General features: G+C 45.5%; 1 protein-coding gene across 2 annotated transcripts in view; it reads left to right on the top strand.

Annotated features, from left to right (window-relative positions):
- Positions 1 to 390: 390 nt before the first annotated feature.
- Cd44 (CD44 molecule (Indian blood group)) overlaps positions 391 to 19,125 on the top strand; it is an 88,628-nt gene continuing 69,893 nt past the window's right edge. Inside the window, exon 1 of one of the 2 annotated variants that reach the window (XM_032903803.1) lies at positions 391 to 640. In XM_032903803.1, coding sequence (XP_032759694.1) covers positions 562 to 640 — 79 coding nt within the window. In that variant the 5' untranslated portion in view covers positions 391 to 561. The remainder of the gene's footprint in view (positions 641 to 19,125) is intronic. The other variant, XM_032903804.1, reaches the window with a different exon arrangement.

The following is a 19,125-nucleotide window of genomic DNA, read 5'->3' as shown; positions in this document are numbered from 1 at the left end:
CAGCGGGGGGATAGATTTCTCTAATTTTTTCTCAGCTCCTCCCTAAGATTAAGACCAGCTTCCTGGGAAACCCATTCTTTCCCTAGCCAGGTTCCCAGAAGTTTAGTGGCAAAGGAGAAACTGGAGGATTTAACTCAGAGGGGCGAGGTCCTAGGACTCTTGTCCCAGGCAGCGCTCCTCATAGGCTGGCGGGCTGAGCCGGGGTTGGACGCCTGTGGAGTGGCCCTGGGGGGCGTGGGCGCATGGGGGCAGCAGCCTTTCTCTTTTGCGGGGAAGAGCAGGGCTGGGGCGCAGGGGCAGCAGTGAAAGCTGGTTGGTGTATCTTTAAACTTCCGTTGGCTGCTTAGTCACAGCCCCCTCTCTTTGGGTGTGTCCTTCGCGCGCTCCCTCCCTCTTAGGTCACTCTTTCAAAGCCTGGAATAAAAACCACGGCCAACTTCCGAGGCGGTCTCATTGCCCAGCAGCCCCCAGCCAGTGACAGGTTCCATTCACCCTCTTTGCCCCTTTCCCCGCGACCCTTTTCCAGAGGCTACTAGATCCTTCGGTTTCATCCTGCACATCATGGACAAGGGTTGGTGGCACACAGCTTGGGGACTACTTTGCCTCTTACAGTTGAGCCTGGCACAGCAGCAGCAGATCGGTGAGTAGCCCGCCAGCCTGGGCTGTGGGATGCGTTCAGCGAAGCGCCTTAGGACTCCAGCTGGATGCCTCTGGGTTGAATTGCCCGGAGAGGGACTGTAGTGAATTGGGCTAGCAAAGCAAAGCTGGGATTGGGGCTACGCTATTGGAAAGAGTTTGCTCTTGGGAAGTGCTGCTTTGGTAAAAGGAAAAGAGAAAGGGAGAAGAAAGTTTGCTGGGCAGGTTGCCCGCTGCAAATTTTGGGCGAGGTCCCCCACGCTTGCTGAAGCACATGGCTCAAAAGTAACTGTACTCTTGGATGTGCACAGCCTCTGTCCTGACTAACAGGTTCTGGTGCTCAAGGGTTCCCTAAGCCTGGCTGGTTGTGGCTAGCAGGTTAGAGCCACAGACTGGGGCAGCAAGGACCTGGAGAGCACTCCCCAAGGTGTTCACATAGCTGTAGGCCAGTTATTTGGCAATGGGCTTTTCGGAAAGGAGCCTCAGAAAGCTGAAGAGAGCGGGTCCTGGCTTAGACTAGTTTTCGGGGCTCTTAGAGTCCGCTTTGATCACCGACTGCCTTATTTTAGCTTGTGGGAGTTTGAACTGGTTCTGTGTGAGGCTCTGAGTACCCAAAAGGTTCCAGCATGGGCCAAGGAGGACACAAGACAGGAACATAATTGGACCAGCCTCCAGTGCTTGCAGTCTCCTGGGTTTGCCAGTCTAGGCAAAGTCAAACAGCAACAGGGTTCATATTCGCTGCCTGGCAGCTTCAGGGCAGGAGGGGACCTGCATTAGGATAACACGTGAACTTTAGCGCGGAGTCCCTAATATCCCATTTAAACGAGGTTGGTGGCTTCGGTGGCTGTGGAAGGGAGGAGCTGGGGCCAGGTATTCAGTATGGCTCAATTCTAAGAGTTTCCCCTCTTTTATCTATATACGAACAGATAATTACACGAAGGCTTTGTTTATCATCAGCATAGTTAATTTTTCTTTTAAGAAGTGCCAGTCAGGTCACTAAGCCAGCTCAGACTACAGGGGGTTCCTCTCAGCAAGAATTTATTAAACCCAGTTCTGGGGCGTAAGGGGTGTCAAACTGGGTTTTTGTAGGCACGGTAGGTAGGGATTAGAAAATTGCACCTCCGTTGCCGGATGTTAAAATTTGAGTACGGATGCAGGTGTAATGCAGATGATTTTAGCAGCACAGCACCATTGGCCATTTTTTGTGCCCCTTTGCTGTGTTAGGCTCTATGTGAGGTCCTTCATTTCTCATTTTATCCTCATGGTGATTTGGTGAGGAATGCACACACCAACCCCTTTACCAGTAGGGAAACAGAGGTTCAGAGAGGTTAGGTGACTTCTCCTATGGGGTGGCGCTGGGCGTGAACTCGGGTTCATTAGCTCAGACTGCCATGGGATATCTAAATGTGAGTGCTAGACAAAATCGAAAACCTTCAGGAAAGCGGCATCTAGCCAGCAGAGACTACAGTGGAGGCTTCCGTAGAGAACCAGAGCTCCAAGGGACCCTTGGAAGGCAGAAACATTCAGGATGGATGAGGAAAGGGCAGAGAGTCCTGAACTTGCCTCAGGAGGAAGGTTAGCACACTACTCCCACCTTTGTTGGGACTGAAGGGCTGAACTCCCACATTTTCCTGGCCTATGTCCCAGCTATTCTAAAAGCCCTACTACCTGCTGCCCTTCCGAACCCCCTGGAGTCAGGTCCCAAGGCCAGCAGGCTCTCTTCTACCTTGGGGTTCCTATCTTCCTGCTGTACAGTGTGGCTCCAGGACAAGTAGGGTGAGTGCCAGTAGCAGCAGCTACCTAGACCCTGGCTTTCACTCCCTTGTCGGAAAGGAACTGAGACCAGAAATGAGATGTGACTTAGCAAAGAATCTGGGCTGGCAGAGGGGAAGGAGAAGGCGGAGAGAGAAGAGAGGCATCATGGTTGCCCCATTCTGGTTTGGGAAGATGGTGAGGAAGCACTGAGACTGGGCGAAGTTGGGTGGGGGTAGCAGGAAAAACCATCCAATGCTGCGTCAGAAGTCAAGCAGTAGAGAAGTGGTAGAGGCCAAGCAACTTCTCTCCTAGGGGAGGAAGTGGCCCTAGGTTGAAGGCGGAGGGGACAAGTGTCCACTTGCATATGCCCTCTCCCTTTCCAACGCTCATGGCTAGAAAATTGCACCTCCATTGTTGGTAAAGAGGGAGTCACATGAGAGTCTTGGGACTTGGGGGAAGCAGGCATTGTTCTGCTTCCTCTGAGCATTCTGTAGGCCTCTGTTGCTTTGCATTGGCCATCAGAATTCAGGCTAAGTCTTCCCATGTGAAGAAGTAAGGAAGCAAGCCCCATCTGTGCCAAAGTGTCTCTGTTTATTCCTGGGCACACACAGGACATTTACTTCCTTCTAAAGCACAGTGAGGAGTTGATGTGTTGGGAGACCCTGGCAGCTGAGGGGGGAAACTTCTATTTTCTGCCAACTTCCCCTTACGCAGGAGGAGATGCTGGACCACATGAAATTCCTGGTTTATGACAGATCTTCTTCCATTCATTCCCTAAAAATTTCCTGATTCATTGTCATAGATTCAAAAATGGGAACTTTAAAGATCACTTAGGGAAAAAAAAAAAAACCCTGCTTTTCCCCAAGAGGAAGCAGACCATGGGAGACAGGGATTGGTGAGTTCCCTGCTCTGTTAGGGTGTAAGGACAACTTGTTAGACCAGCAGTCTCTGGAGTACCACCTTTTCCTCTGAAGTGGTGAGGAGAAAGGTGTGGCTAATCTGGGGTGTGGCATAACATTTTTAATCCCTTCAGTACTACCTTACATACTCATCACACGTTTGTATTTTATGGCCCAAAATACTCAGTTTAAGAGTAATGATCACCATATCGTATGCTAATGGAAAATGGTACCCAAGACAGACATGTTTTGTTTCATATGACTTTTGAGCATCACTGAAAAATTAGAAGTACCCTATTTTTTCATTTATTTCTCTTCATTCATTCACTCGTTCATTCACTTTATATCCCAATTGCAGCATCCTCTCTCCTCTCAGTCTCCTTTCACCTACTTCCTCCCCCTTCCCCCCTTCCCCTTCTCTGAGAAGGGGAGCCCCACCCTGGCACATCAAGTCACTGCAGGACTAGGCACATCCTCTCCCTCTGAGGTCAGATAAAGCTGCCCAGTTAGGGGAATGGGATCCACAGGCAGACAGCAGATAAACAGAGCCCTGCTCCGGTTGTTTAGGGACCCATGTGAAGGCTAAGCTACATACGTGGGAGTCCAGCTCATGTTCGCTGGTTTGTGGTTCAGTCTCTGGGAGCCCCTCTGGGTCCAGGTTAGCTGACTCTGTTAGACTTCTTTTGGAGTCCCTATACCAGAAGAACCCTATTTTTAAAATCCTGGCATGTTGCTCTTGCCACTCAGCATCCAAAACCTTTAAGAATAAGTGCTACTCACTGCTCAGATTCAGTTTAATCGATGGTTTTCTTACATAGCCATGCAATGACCACACACATGAAGATTTTCCTAGCACCATTTTCTTGATAAAGAAATCAAGGCTCCGAGGACACAAGAGTAGAGTTGAGGTGCCCCACCATCTAACATCATCCCATCACGACCTTTGGAGGATTCAGGAGCATGTAGTCTCCACTGCTCCTGCCCCCTGTACTCAGCAGAGTGATCATGGATGGCCTCTCTTGCCTCCCTCCAGAAGGACGTAGGCTCCTGGCTGCCCTGCTTTGCCCTCCCTGTCTCATCTTTCCCAGGGCTCAACCACAGCTGTTAGAAATGCCAACCTAGATATTTACTGCTAAAATAAGGCCCGTTTCCTTATCAGAGTCCAGTTGCCCCTTTAGACATGCTCTCATTTGTAGGCTTGGCAAAAAGGGAGAGGCTGCTCCTTGCCTAAGAGACAAGTCAGGGCAATGCCCTTTGCCTACAAATTAAGAAAGGCCCCACAGACACTCCTATGCTGCTCTCCTAGGCATTTTGGATGCAGTGACCCATAGAGAACTGCTGGTATAAACTCTTCGAATGATTATATATACCCGCCCCATCGGAGGGGAAGTCTTGAAATCCCAGGCAGTGGGTTGACATGGCTTTCTACAGAAGTCAAAGCTCTTGAACCAAAATCCAGTGAGGACCTCTAGGATACACCCAACCAGGTAGACTCAGTTCCACTATAAAACAGGAGACTTATGTGGGTGGGTGGGGGAGAGGGGTCGCTTTCTCAACAGCCTGACCTGAGGTTTCGGACAAGATATGACCTACAGTGGTGTTTCATAAAGACCTCCATTTTAGCAACTCTAACCAGAATGTGAGCGAGAAATGATTCTTGTGAAAGCATAAGCTAAAAGCAGGTGGCAGCTGCGTGCTGGCCCTGTGGAATTTTCAAAGGGGATCTTCTCTACTTCGGAGAGAGATTCTTGGAGTTTGCACAAGAAGCTGATGACTCCGTTTACTTTATGACTCTGCTTGAATGAGGACTCAGCATTTTTTAAGGAGGGCCTTAAATTTGAACCCAAATTTTCACTCACTTAGCGGTCTCACATTTTTGTTAAATATATACTTCTGGGACTAGGGTGGAATTCAGTGACAGAGTGTTTACCTAGCATGTATGAAATCCTGGGTTCAACTCCATAACTGGGGAAACAAACAAGCCAACAAAAACACCAAAGCAAACAACAAGAACAAAAACCAAAACCAAACCAGAACCCAACAAGCTCCAAACTGGCCAGCAAGGATTTGGGGACCAGGACCATTAGTGAGAAATGGAAAATGTGTCTCTGCTACCTGCCTTCTGCAGCCTCATGGGACGCCCTGAGGAATTCCAGCTAATGAGGATTAGATCTCACCCAGTTTTGTGGTCTTAGACCCCAATGCAGGCCCACAATGAGGACCAGAATTGTTGTACTTAAAAGAGTATCTCAAACAGAGAAGTAAGAATTTTCATATACAGAGGCAGGCTGGCTGACACACTGAGGGTACAAATATGTTTATGTGTGTGTGACAGCATGCTGATAGCGTTGTCATTTTGCACAGGGTGGGGAGAAGGCTTGGCTGGTCGACTGCTTACCCGGGGGCTTCTATGTCCTCTTCCCAAGCAGAGGGTTTGTCGCTCTGTGGTTTTGGTGGCTGCTGGCTATGGGGCCGGTCTAAGGATAGCTGGGAAGGGGTTGGTAACACCAAACTCACACTTAAACCTCAAATGAAACTGGCCAACCAAGGTTGGCTTTCTGAGACGAGGAGTCCTTGAAGCTCACCGACCCTCTGACACACTTGGTTCTGGTAGGTGGAAGCAGCAGGGAGTGATGCAGAAACCCTTCCCAGAAGATTCTGATATCTTCCATGGCCTGCTATTCAAATGACTCTACATATCCCAAAAGTGCCTAATCTGCAGGAAGCCTGGCAGCTAACAGGGCACCCACCAGCTTCCTCTGCAGTGAGCTTGCCCAGTACAAAGTAGCTCAAGCCTAGGGTAGGTCCTGCATTCCCTTGGATCACTCGTCTACCAATGCTCAGAGACAATGGAACACAGGAAGAGGGGGCTATTGTGGGGTCTAGACTCACAGAGCCAGAACGCCATGAAGTTGGGGTGCACCAGCTGCCTGCCTGGGTGTACCCGCCTGGTGCAAGCGTCCCTCCTTTGTGCAAGTGTGGGCAGACAGACTCAAAGTGGGTGGGGAGGGCTTGAGTCACCAAGGATGTGATTTGCAAAACTCAGGTCCCAAGAACTTTCCTCAAGTCTTCAGCTTTTGAAAGTAAAGGTTAATTGCAAAACCCCAGGGAGGAAGGGAAAGGTCACACGGGCAGATGAGCGGTGATTTTGAACATCTGTACCCTCGGCGATGGCTGGAAGTTAGTGCATTTTAGAGTTCGTACACCGTTTGTATTTGCCTTTTGGTGGCTAACTCTAGGTTTCTGAGCTACCATCAACAATGCTAATAATCATAAACAGAACTGGCTCTCTCTCTCTCTCTCTCTCTCTCTCTCTCTCTCTCTCTCTCTCTCTCTGTTTTCTATAAACTAACTTGTCTAAATTATGCACCAATCTTATGAAAACAGTGCTTTTATTATCCTCTTTTTACAGAGGGAACCAAGGCACAGAATTTAAGGAAATGGGCCAGGGCCACATAGTTGTAAAATAAAGGGACTTGAGATTCAGGTCATCATGTGAGCGTAGGTACAGAAAGGGTCCAGAAGAGGGTGTCAGATACCTTGGATCTGGAGTTACAGGTGACTGTGAGCTACCTGGTATAGTGCTGGGAACTGAACTCTGGGCCTCCGCAAGGACAGTGAGCACTCTTAGCCACTAAGCTATCTCTCCAGCTCACTGTCTTTCATTTTAAAACATGACATCAGAGGGGGAGACTGGACTTGCAAAAGAGAAGGGAAAAGATCATGTAATGGAAACTTTCCCCCATTCGTCCTCTGAGGGGATCACTTATAAATACCTGAGCAGGAGTCTAGTTCCTTTTCTGTGGTGAGTTTTGGGAGGCGAGTTAATGGATGGTGATGTGTGTTTTTTGTTCCTGGTTGCTTCATTTATTATTTCTCTCCTGGGTGAAGGTGGACTTTGATGACTGATGTTTTTCTGTCATCTAAGACTGTGACTTGTGATTAAAGAAAGCTGAGGGAGATATGGGACAAATAAATAAAAAACAAGTACTCCTTGTTTGCTGAAAAGTTTCTGCATCCAGGGCCTTCATTCTACAAATAGGAGTTGATGGAAAAGAAAGGGAAACTGAGACAGGAGTTGGCCAGGAGTTCGGTTTTACATTCAGGGTACAGAGAATTTAAGTTCATGACAGCCACTCTTCCCAGCTCTATAGCAAACCATGTGACCTTGAATTGGCTTGGTGTGCAGCAAGTAAATGTCACTCAGGCAATAAGATCCTTTTCTCTGGCTATCGCTGGCTGAGAAACAAGTCATTCAGGAAGAGAGGAGGTGAAGCACTTTGGGCACATATGACTCAGTCTGTAGAAAGGGCTGCTTTAATCTAGTGGCAGGAACTCATTCAGGATTTCCCATCTGTTTCAATGTCGTGTGTATCTTTACTATTAAGCAAGTCAGCAGTGCCTTCCAAAAGCATCCACAAGAGCCATGAATGAGGCAGCACCGTTCCTTATTTCATTTTTTAAAAGGATAATAGCGAAACCTCTTAGTAAATGTTCACCACCATTGGAACTAAGACGCCAGGAGAAAAGAGTGTTCGCATGCACCTGTTTCTTGCCTTTGCCTTTGATAGTCATTTTACTATAATCCAGACCCCATCTCTGTAGGCTCCAGAAACATCAAATAAGTATGTCAAGCACAAATGCTACTAACAACAACTTTACACAATCCAAAGAGCTAAGTCTAACAGATATTAGTTTCAACTTGAAGCCTAGAGAGAACTACTTGCTTTGTTTCTATAGCTACCAGAGAGCTGTAGGGGCTCCCCATGGGCAAAGGGAGGATATAGACTGAGGGAAGCCCAAAGATCAGAGGTCATGCATGCATGGATAAAGTTTGGAGCAGAAATCAGCCAGCAGTTTGTCTTGTGTTGGGTCCTCTGTTTTCATGATACCTTAGAGGTTACGCTCACTCATTTGGACACTCCTAAGAGCAATCACTCTCCTCTAGTTGTTCATGCTATTGCTGCATTGCCTGATCCTTCGTGAGAACTTCAGTTCAGGTGATGCCTCAGTCTGGAAAATGCTTGCCTTAAAAACATGAGGTCCTAAACTCAGTCCTCAGCACCCATGTAAAAACCAAACGAAAACAAAACAAAACAGGAGTGACCATGTGCACTTATAGTCCCAATTCCGGGATGTGGAGATGGGAAGACTGCTGGGGACCTCTGGGCAGCCAGCCAAGCCTATTTGATAAGTTCTAAGTCAGTGAGAGGGCCTGTCTCCCCCAGACAGGGTGGGCTACTTCTAAGAAATGACAGGAGGTATCCTCCTGCATCTGTGTACATATGCACCTGAACACACATATGCATGCATATGCATACATGGGTATACACATATACACATAAATAATCGACTTAATTATAAAGAAGTTAAAGTGATGCTCTTTGGTTGTAACTGTAGACTCCAAAGCTCCCGATGGAAAACCCATGCACTATGAAGTTTTCTGCAAACACCGTAGCTTCCAGCTATTGGCATATTTCCCCAACTATAGTAAGCTCTCATTAAATATTTAGATAGTTAACTGAATAAAACTTCTGGACTTAATCTAGAAGTAATCACCATCATTAACTGAGATTTTGGGGGGTAAGTTCTGACTATCTTATTTTTAAATCTGCCTTTTCTTTTTGGTATCCAGAAAGCATTTTCTTCCCTAGTGCTTCTTGAAGGAAATCTCAAACTTCTTGAAGTTTCTTTTCTGGGCACCCTCTTCAGTTTAAGTGGACCTTTCTTAAGGTTTAACATGTCAGGCAAGGCAAGGAGCTTAAAAGGCCCATTAGATTTTGTCCAATAGAGTAGGCTTCTTGATTTCCTTTAGATCTGGCTATGTGTGTGACTCGGTCATCTCAAAATCTGACCTTGTATAAATTCAACCCCCACCATCAAAATCCTACTTTTCGGCAACACGTTGAGATAAAGTGTTGGCTCTTTGGTTCCTACATTAAAAATGTGGGGTGGGGTGGAGAGAGTTGAGTGTCATTTCTTCCCATCAATGGTTTCCAGATCTAGGAGCTGTTCCATGTAATCAGACAGTTGGTGTGCGAATGAGGAGGTAGTTATTAGGGGAGGTCGGTGCTGAAGACTCCATGGCTGTGAAAGAAGAAAGATCCTAGCTCATTCTCTCTGTCACCCAAGAGCAGGGTGAGCTCAGGCAGTTGTTCCTAGACCAGGATTCAGCTCATGCTTTTGAAAGTCCCACAGCATACAAAAGTACTCTCAGTATAGAAACAATCCTCTATGTTTCTCTCTGTTACTAAGTCACTATATAATGCCTCACCACACCACTGTCCTCTATTTTCTCCATGTCTGAAAGGAAAGAGACTCTAGGTGATCTCTATAGTCCTTTCCAGCCCCCTGCTCTGTAAATTCACCACTCTGAGTTCACTAATACCCATGCTTCATAAAACTTTGTGGAGAAAATAACACTACTATAATACTGTAACAGAACAGTACCCAAAATGTGATGCACAGTGTGGATTTAATGTTAGCAGTGAATTTTTAATTCATGCCAGAAAGAAGCACAAAGACCCAGTTATACTTCATAAACAGCAGCAGACAAAAGTGAGTCCAAGGAACAAGGACTCTCCCTCCTTGTACACTACCAAATTCTCCCTTCTTGGAAGGGAGCAGATGTTAGCAGTCTGGGACAGAGAAGCTAACAATGTGTCTCAGCCACGCAGCTTCCACTGCAGGAAGCTAGTCCTGGGATCATGGGCAGGATTGAAATGAAACACTGCTTGTTTCAAATGATAATTCAAATAGTATTGCACCAGGAGGCCTGGAAATCCAACGTCTGTGAGAAGAAAGAACTATGTCCTTCACTCAAAGTTTCATGAGTGTGCTGGATTTCTCAATGTCCTTCAAGGAGCCTTTCCAGCATGTTAGTACAAAATGATCCATGTACTCAACCAAAGCGCCCACTATAATACATGTACTTATTGGCTACAGCAATGGCTCAGCGGTTAAGAGCACTGGCTGCTCTTCCAGAGGACCCAGGTTCTATTCCCAGCACCTACATGCTAGCTTACAACTGTCTATAGTTTCACTTCTGACCGTCTCTTCTGGTCTCTGAGCATACCCAAGTCAGGCATGGTCCATAGACATTCAGGCAAAGCACTCATACACATAAAATAAAACGATATAACATAGTACATATGATATATATTATACATGCATATGAAACATATACATATAAAACTTAAGCAGGGTACTGTACAAAGACGGACAGTAAGATGAGTTTACTCCTTTTACCAAGATTCTTGTTTTTCCAGATTCTTGTTAATTTTTTCTTCTGTAAATCCAGAAAAATTCTTGATCGGTGGCAGAAGGAAAAGAAATCATAAATGCTATGTTACCAAGGAGGTTTGCAAGGGGGGGTCAGAGTCCGAATACCCTATCTACTTCCAGCCCTCAGTCAGTGACTGAAGGTCTTCTGTCAGGTTGTAAGCCTTTCTGCTTGTCCCCACAACACAGTCACCTGGAATCCACCAACCTTTGTTTGAAATAAAATGCCAGATAGTTTCATGCATTGTGTCATACTTATGCCCCTAGTTGTTGAATCTGGTTCTGTTGTCTGTACTTCCGACCAGCTATACAGACATCATGTTACTCTGCAAGAAGTGAGAACCCACACACGGCCAGCAGACAGCCCTTTGCCTTGGTCCCAGGACGGCTGTGGGCGTGGTCCCTCATTTTATCATTACTCCTGTTTCCTCAGATATAATATGGTGACAAGCTGATCAGTTTATTATACTGAATTGTGTGATTGATGGGTAGAAAGAAGTGAGGGATGCAGAAGAGCTATTCTCGGGTATGAGATAGGTCAGTAGAAACTTGATAACTAGAAGCTACTAACTTAGTAGAAGCCATCAAGCTTCCACGTCGAAACTCTCAAGGTACCAAGTAGAAGACAGTGTATAACTGAGTGGAGATCAGAAAAAGCAAGATATGCCCCTGAGCTGCTGGTGTGTAGGAAGAGCTCAGGGAACCAGAAGATGTACTGAGTATGGGAGAAAAAAGAACCCAGGAGAAGGGAAGCAAAGGGGTACATCATGAGCAAAGCATTTAAAGGCGTGGACAAGGGTATGGCTTCATTGCAGTTAAAGGCTGGCTGCAGACAGCCATGCAGACAGTTCATGTTGAAGAGATGGATGCAACAGATTCCAGGTGACAGAATAGTAATGACATTGTCTATAGGGTCCAATTCTCCCTCAGAGACTCTGAGGAAGCCCTCAACTCTGGGAGGCAGTGCTAACACAATTTGGAACAATGTGAACTCCAACACAGTGCTGAGAACTTTAAAACTTTTACCTTGCTTGGAGAGTTGACAATTCAGGTGACTCCCAAACCAGTCTTGTGACAGCAGTTAACAGGTCGATTTCTGCTCCTGTGACATTTATTACTAATCAATAGAGGCTTCATGAGGTGCAGTGTTAAAAAGCTTAATCTTTATATTAAGAATGCTCTGATTCACTAGTGACATCTGCTAGGGACAAAATAGAGAGCATTGGGCTCCCTCCTGTCACACCAGTGACACCATACTAGAACACCAGACTCCTCCATGCCATGTTTCTGAAAGACATATGTAGAATCCTCTGGAAGTTTAGCCTTTCTTGAGTCTAGATAAGGAGCCATACTCTCCAGCCCGCCCCACTTCCAGAGCAGTATAAAAATAGTCCTTTACCCAGAGGACAGGTTCAGTCACTTGTGCCTTCTCTTCTGATTCATGCTTATTCTGTTTTCCCATCACCCCATGTCAAGTTAGATTCTTGGAGCCAGGAATCTCCTGTTTGAACCAAGGCCAGACTTACTGGCAAAGGGCCCCTTCTTCACATCACTTCTATCTGTAAACTGAGAAGACCAAAAAAAAAAAAAAAAAAAAAAAATGCGAAGCCTCACCCATGAGGGTGATAGGAGAAAGAACCAGCTAATGGGAAGAAAGCCTTTGAAGATGAAAGGGTTGTACATGCATGTTAATTACAACTTTTATCAGCCCCTGGAGTCTCTGCATTCTCAGCTGCCACTGGCCTCTCTTCTCTATGCTTCTCAAAGGTAAAACGGCAACAACATTCCACAGACTGGCCCAGCTCATAGCATCCAATCCAGAAAGCTGAATTCTAAGCTCGGGCTAGCCTGCCACTCTGAGCCACTCAAATTTCCCTGCACATCCCCAAGGGAAAAAGTAGGCTCACTACCTAGGAAGGTAAGATAAGATAGACCTGAAGTATAAACAAAAGGCTCCATGGAGAGTCTACTAGAAATAGCCCGTGGGTAAGATTAGGACATTCTGCTCTAATTCCCAACCTGTGAAAGCCTAATTGTGTGACCTTGGGCTATTGGCTTTATCTATCTAATGCTTCGATATACTGTGTGAACCACCTAGGATAATAATCCCTCTGCCTCCCCTTGACCTCTGCACCTTTGCCTGTTGGTGTGAAAGTAGGTTTGTTTTGTTCCCTGCCTCCTTCCCCGGTCGGGCTGAAGCACTGGAATGAAACTACAAGGTGCTATTATTACCTGGTCTAACTTTCACCTTTATCTGTGTCTCCTGTTGCTGGTTGACCCCAGTCGTTGAAACTATATTCTTTGGAATGCTCACCAATCTTCTCAGGGCTTCCACCCCCTTCTTATCTAGGAGGGCTTCACATTGGCTCAGGCTTCTTGGTTGTGCCATTTCCTGAAGCGTGTGAATGTGTTCAGGCTGGCAGGGGACTGAGGTGTTCTGTACAGATGGGTCTCAATAGTTTTGGTGGGATAACTCAACCACAACTCTGGAGACAGGTGGGAAGGCTATCCAATGTTATTCGACACCTTGAAAGGTGCAAGTTGAACTGGACCCCCACAGCAGCACCATAATATGGTGCATAAAATGGAGAAAGAAAGAGAAGAAAACCTAAAAGAGAAGTTACAGTGGCCAAAGAGGCTACCGAGTCAACAGGAAGAGTTGGAAAGTATATAGCACATTTGTCCTTATTGGACATCCTATTGAAACTTCAAGGCATCAGTTGACTGTCCAAGGTCACACATCTCATTAGCTATATACCCAGATCTTCTGACTCTTAGACAAATCATTTTCCATTTTCCCCCTTTGAAATAATAGAGGATAAGTTACTAAGCACTGAATTACCACTCTAAGAAGACCTTGAATATGAAAAGAGAGGGAGCCAAACAAGCAGTGTATTAGTGGCACAATGCAGAATGGTATAGGTGATTATACTCTTTGGGGACCATCGCTGTATTAGAGCTGTGCATTTTCTTACTTGTCTTATTTGGTGTTCTTTGGATCATTTTTTGCCATGTGGGGCAACTGGAGCAAAAGGCCCAGAGCAACCAAGACTGGCCTTTGGGATTCTGAGTGGAGTCAATGGTCATGTGTTTCATGGGTTGAGTCAACAAGATGTGTACAACAATAAATAGTGTCTGCTAGACACTGATGATGTAACTTGAGATGAGAAGCAGAGTCTCATTGGTGTTTCCTGGAATTAACAGTGTGTCTGGGAGCTAGACGCTAAACAAAAAAAAGATCCCTTATTTGATTGCACGTGTCCTGTGTTATGAGACACCCACAATCTTATGAAGGCATATAGTAAGGGGATTCCCATCTGTTCTAAGCCTCTTGAGCCCCGGAAGGTGACCAGCATTAACTATGTGTATAGCATTCCCTGTTCTTTGAGGTCCCTATTTGTTGAACTTCTCAGAGCTCCATCAGCTCTCTGTGGAAAAATACGGTCTAGTGGGTGTGGTCTAAGTTCCCATAGTGATATTAACCAAACTGAGCCCCCCTTTGGCTGCCTCACTCTTGGGTTGTATAAAAGAGCAAGAAATGTTAAGTTTACCAGATATTGAAGCTAGTTGACAATTATGTCTGCTTTGTGGTTGATGAGAATCATGGGAATCTATGAAGTGATGAGCTTTTAGGAGCATGTGCTGGAGTGGAAATGGAAGGCAAATTCTGGAGAAACAGAAGGTGCCAGATGGAGTGGCACTGGCAGTAAAAATGTATAGTTTACTGTCAGGTTGTGATGCTAAGCCTTGTGTAAGATTAAAACTTTTGGCTTGGATCTAGGGTCTGATGGTATGTATGTATGAATGACTTCCTGTGGTCATGCAGGTGCATCCTTTGGGGTCAGACAAGATGAGCAGCTATGCACTCTGGGATATGAATGTCAACCCATTTGGCTTCAGGGGCCTCACTGCTTTATCTTCGTGGTAACTGTTGACTCTGAAGATGATGAGAGTAGATTCTTTTAGACTAATCATGTGGATGTGGTGAGAAAACAAGCACTCAAAGTCAAATGCAGGGGATGATAAAAAAGTTTACTAAATGGTATAGGCAGTGGCTGCCCCACATGGTCTATTGTCAGCAACTATGTCTGATACAAGAAAAGTGAAGGGTAGCTGCTCCATCAGGATGATAGCATCCTTCTCATCTAGTACCTCCTTAGGTAAGATAGCGATGGAGTTACAACCATCACAGCCCACCAGGAGCTACAGCCCATGGAGGCAGCAAACCACATGCTTGTTATCTATCGCCTACACTCGGTCCACACTTGTCAGGCATCCAGCTGAGCATCTCTGTAAGCAATAGAACAATCAGCTTTCTCCAAATAACTCCTCCCACAGCAAGAAATGTGAGGGTAGTGTAGTTTTAGAATCTCAGTGATATTGCCAAGACCCATGGCTCTCTTTTTTTCTAACTTTGCATCCTGCTAATCTCATTGTCTTCTAACAAATCTTCCTCATGTTGGCCATTTGGCATCCACAGCTCCATGCATGAAAACTCTGTCAGTATCCATCAGCAGAAGAGATGCTTTATTCATAAGCATCTCTCTTAAAATAAAGAAGAGGCTTTCCCAGAGGTCTTTGATTGATTTCTCTTTTCTTTCACTGGACCAGTAGGATCACATGACTGGCAAGGAGAACTCAGGCCATAGTGATGGACTTAAGCCAATCACGATTCTTCCATTGGAGATGGAAGTGTGGCCCTCTCCTCTCCAGAACAGGTTCCAGATTTCTGTGCAAATTTGAGTTCAGTTAGATCTATATTGCCATGATAACAACATCTGCTATGATGTATAAAAACACAGAAAGTATCGATCAATCTGGTAGAGCTATGGTTTAAGACTTAATATGTGGCAAAGCCAAAAGGGCAAAGGTAGTTTCTTACGTTTCTGAGCTACATCCTCCAGCTTTCTCTGAGAAGCTGCACTTGATGGCTAGGCTTTGTGAGAGACTCATTACAATCTGAGGCTCCCTTGGTCTATGTTCTGTCTTAGTTCCAGTAGCTATAAATGTATCTTTTCCTCGCTTCCAAAAAAGAAAAAAAAAACATTGAGAAACAACCTTAAACTTGTATTAATTTATAAGAGATAGCTTCTGGGCTCATCTTTTGCATGCTTGAGCACTTCATTACTGGAAACTCATGACTTGCAGCCCATCTCCACACTGCTGGAGCTGCCCCATACATGAGGACCACTTCTCTGCAGTGATCCATTAAAAAAGAATTACCCTGACCTTGGACGAGTATCTCTTCCTGTAAGTTCTGAGATGATGACCCCCAAGGGAGATGGCTAGCTTCCCCTTTCTATTACATTTTTCCACTGGAGTGTTTTAATGTGTGTGAAGTGTTTTTAGCTCCATTATCTAATCCAGTATTCACATTATCTTCGTGGTGAGCATTATTATACTTTTTTTTCTAACTGTAGCGAAGTTTTAATGATTTTTTTTCTCCCAAGTTCACAACAAGTCAAGGTCAGAACTAATTAGTGTACTCTGAGGATTCGGATCCCAGATTATAGCTTCAAAACCCATGTCTGTGCCTTCATACAGCATTAGCTCCTTGGGGGCTGATTTAGCTTTAGGGAGCCTGGAACTGACTACTGAATCTTATAGTAATGTTGTCTGTCATGGGTGCAAGGAGCCCTTCCTTCTGGTTCCTTTGAGCTCAAAGTTCAAGTGTTCAATATATTAACCTTTTAATAAATCTGATAACAGACAAGAGGTTTTGTTTTGTTTTGTTTTGCTTTTCTGGTCTAATCCCCTCCCCAGTGCATTTAGCTGAGGAATCTAACACCCTGACTTTCAGGATTTTAAAAAATGTTATTGGCTGCTTCATATATTCATAAAGATTTTGAGTCATTTACCCTCCCAGTCTCTTTCTTTCATTCCCATTCTGTCTTTAGCCAAAGTCTTTCATCTTCCGCACGAGTTTGCTTCTTGCCCTCAAGTCTGTTTTTGTGTGTGAGTGACTGGCTTTAGGTATAGTTGCTAACATGAGCATGGTTGGAAAGTTATTTACTGGGACACCAGCCCCGAATCAGTGGCTACACCACTGAAGAAAGTGACTCCTTGTCTCTCAGCTACCACTGACTGCTGCTCGTTTCTTAGGAAGGGGTGAGGTCTCATTATCATCTCCTCTATTCACGATGAAACATTGGCAGGTCCGATCTTGTGTAAGTTACTGCAGCCATGGTGAGTTAATGAGTGTTACAGTCACGTCATGTCCAGGATGCCTTTTTGGAGCACATATGCCCATCCCCCAGCTCTTACATTCTTTCCTTCTCGTGGTGATTTTCCATTCCTCTTTGAAGGATTTATGATGCTATCCAAGGATGTTTAAAGACGGGACTCTCGGATGTGATTATTTAGTAGAAAAGAAGGAAGCCGGGGTTTTCTCTAATGATGAAGGAGCTGGAAGAAACAGATTCTAGCCAACATGACTGTTTTGAGATAAATTTCATGACTGCACACCTTGCTGGACTTCAGCTTGATTAATGAGTTCCTAACTCATTCTTCAGTTCCCAGCTGTGACCTTTCAGAGCAAAGGCTTGCTGTTAGAACAAGCTCTTGGATCCCACCACACCTTGTGCTCCTACCATGACTCATTGTGCAGTATAGTTGACTTGTCTAATGTCTGGCTTCTCCGCTGGGCCATAACCTCTATTGGCATAGTGACCCTGTGTGCCTTATTTAATGTCCTGACCCAGGAGCATAAACCCTGCACGTAGAATTATTGGAAGAATCCCTATTGAATAACGAGGTTGGGACTGGAATTCCTTTCTCTGAAGGCTTGTGATTTACTTTAGTAGTAGAGAGATTTGGGTGACATTATGATTAGACATAGTGAGTTTAGACTAAGTTTGAAATGGAATTTTTTTAAAAAAAACATTTCTCTCTATTATCTATCTGGCAATGAGTCTCTCTCTCTCTCTCTCTCTCTCTCTCTCTCTCTGTCTCTCTCATCTACCTGCCATACATATACTTGTATTGTTTACATTAACTTCTAAGCCTATCATTTATTAATTTATACTATCTCTTTAAATTATTTTCATATTCTCTCTTTCACTCATCCTCATGTGTGTGCGTACCACACACACACACACACACACACACACACACACACACACACACACACACGCACGCGCACGCACACACACACACGTGAAGGATGCTTATCAAACCGGCTGCATCCCTTTCCATCCTTCCTTTTTCTGGCCTGTGTCATCGCCCTGTCCTCGGTCCCTCCATGAGTGGCATCATCCACGAGATTCTCTTCTGTGTTTCCCCCAACCGGTGCCACACAGAAGCTGCATGTGTGTAGCGTCTGACCACTCAGGTAGATTGAAAGTTAGAGAAGAAGTGTTCTAAGCACAGGACTGTGGGGGTGAGGCTGGGGGAAGCAACCTGTGGATACTTCAGGCCCCTTTTGATGGAGCGAAAAGGGACGCTTCCAAAGGCTCTCTTCAGAGGTCAGTTCCTGGAGGGAACAGTTCTCTCTCTTCTTTCACACAAGCACCACTAGGTAAACGCCAGGCTTCCTTTAGCTGCTGTCTCTTCATCTGGGGAAAATGCCCATTTAAGTGTGTGAGCTTCCTGTCTCTGTTTTTGGAGTGTTACAGTCATCAGCCACTTCTGGATTCTGCATTGTTTGCATTGTTAAAAAACTTTGGAAAACTCATTTGGTTTCTTCTCCAAACAACTTTCCCAGACCTCCTGGAAGACTTCAGAAACAGGCCCCAACTTCAGACAGGCAACCAAGATGCCTCTCTCCCAGAGCCAGGCATTTTGTCTTTTTCTAAAATCTGGAACAAAAAATGTTTACTCCAGACCGCATAGTTAGGTCTGGACTGTCAGGATCATCCCGTGGCCTGCATGCTCAGAAAGCAATGTGGGCCCTGGCATCACGGCTGGATTCCAGTCGTGCCACTTGCCCGTTATACTGCCTTAAGTGGTGCACTCAGCCTCTCCGGGTCTCATTTGTCTCTTCTCTGAAACACAGTTTTAATTCCCATGGCTTAAGGACTGCTATGATGCTGTACATGAAGCCCTTGATAGAATTTCTGGCATGGAACAAGCATTCAAGAGTAATAATTATGATCATTGTTATGATCCTACGGCTCCTAGGCCTCTCTCTTCCCCACTCATCCCTCCCTGCGCTCCTGGCACATTGGAGGACCGCTTCCAACTGCCTTGGGAACATTTTTCATTTCATTTCTGAGCACAATGTTAGCCAGTGAATTCTCATTTCATTTGGTGGGTCAGTACTCCAGGGTGCTGACTCCCGCACAGGCTTACTGGAACACTTTCTGAGCAGACGCAGCAGCCTGTGCAGTTCCGGGAACCCTGGCTGTGGCTGGTGAAAGCACACTGGGAAGCACACTTTGGGTCCTGTCTTTACTTGCACAATTACAGTCAATCTCTCAGGCTGCTTGTGTCAGCAGGATCAGCCTTTCCTGCCTCCTGTTCTTCCAGTTGGTGGTGGGGTGGGAGGAGGAGTGGCTTTTGCCTGTGTGTGTGTGTGTGTGTGTGTGTGTGTGTGTGTGTGTGTGTGTGTGTGTGT

The sequence above is a fragment of the Rattus rattus genome, chromosome 5 (assembly GCF_011064425.1).
Source record: "Rattus rattus isolate New Zealand chromosome 5, Rrattus_CSIRO_v1, whole genome shotgun sequence".
Classification (NCBI taxonomy): domain Eukaryota; kingdom Metazoa; phylum Chordata; class Mammalia; order Rodentia; family Muridae; genus Rattus; species Rattus rattus.
The sequence above is the reverse complement of the archived record's forward strand: the minus strand, read 5'-3'. Positions and strand labels throughout refer to the sequence as shown.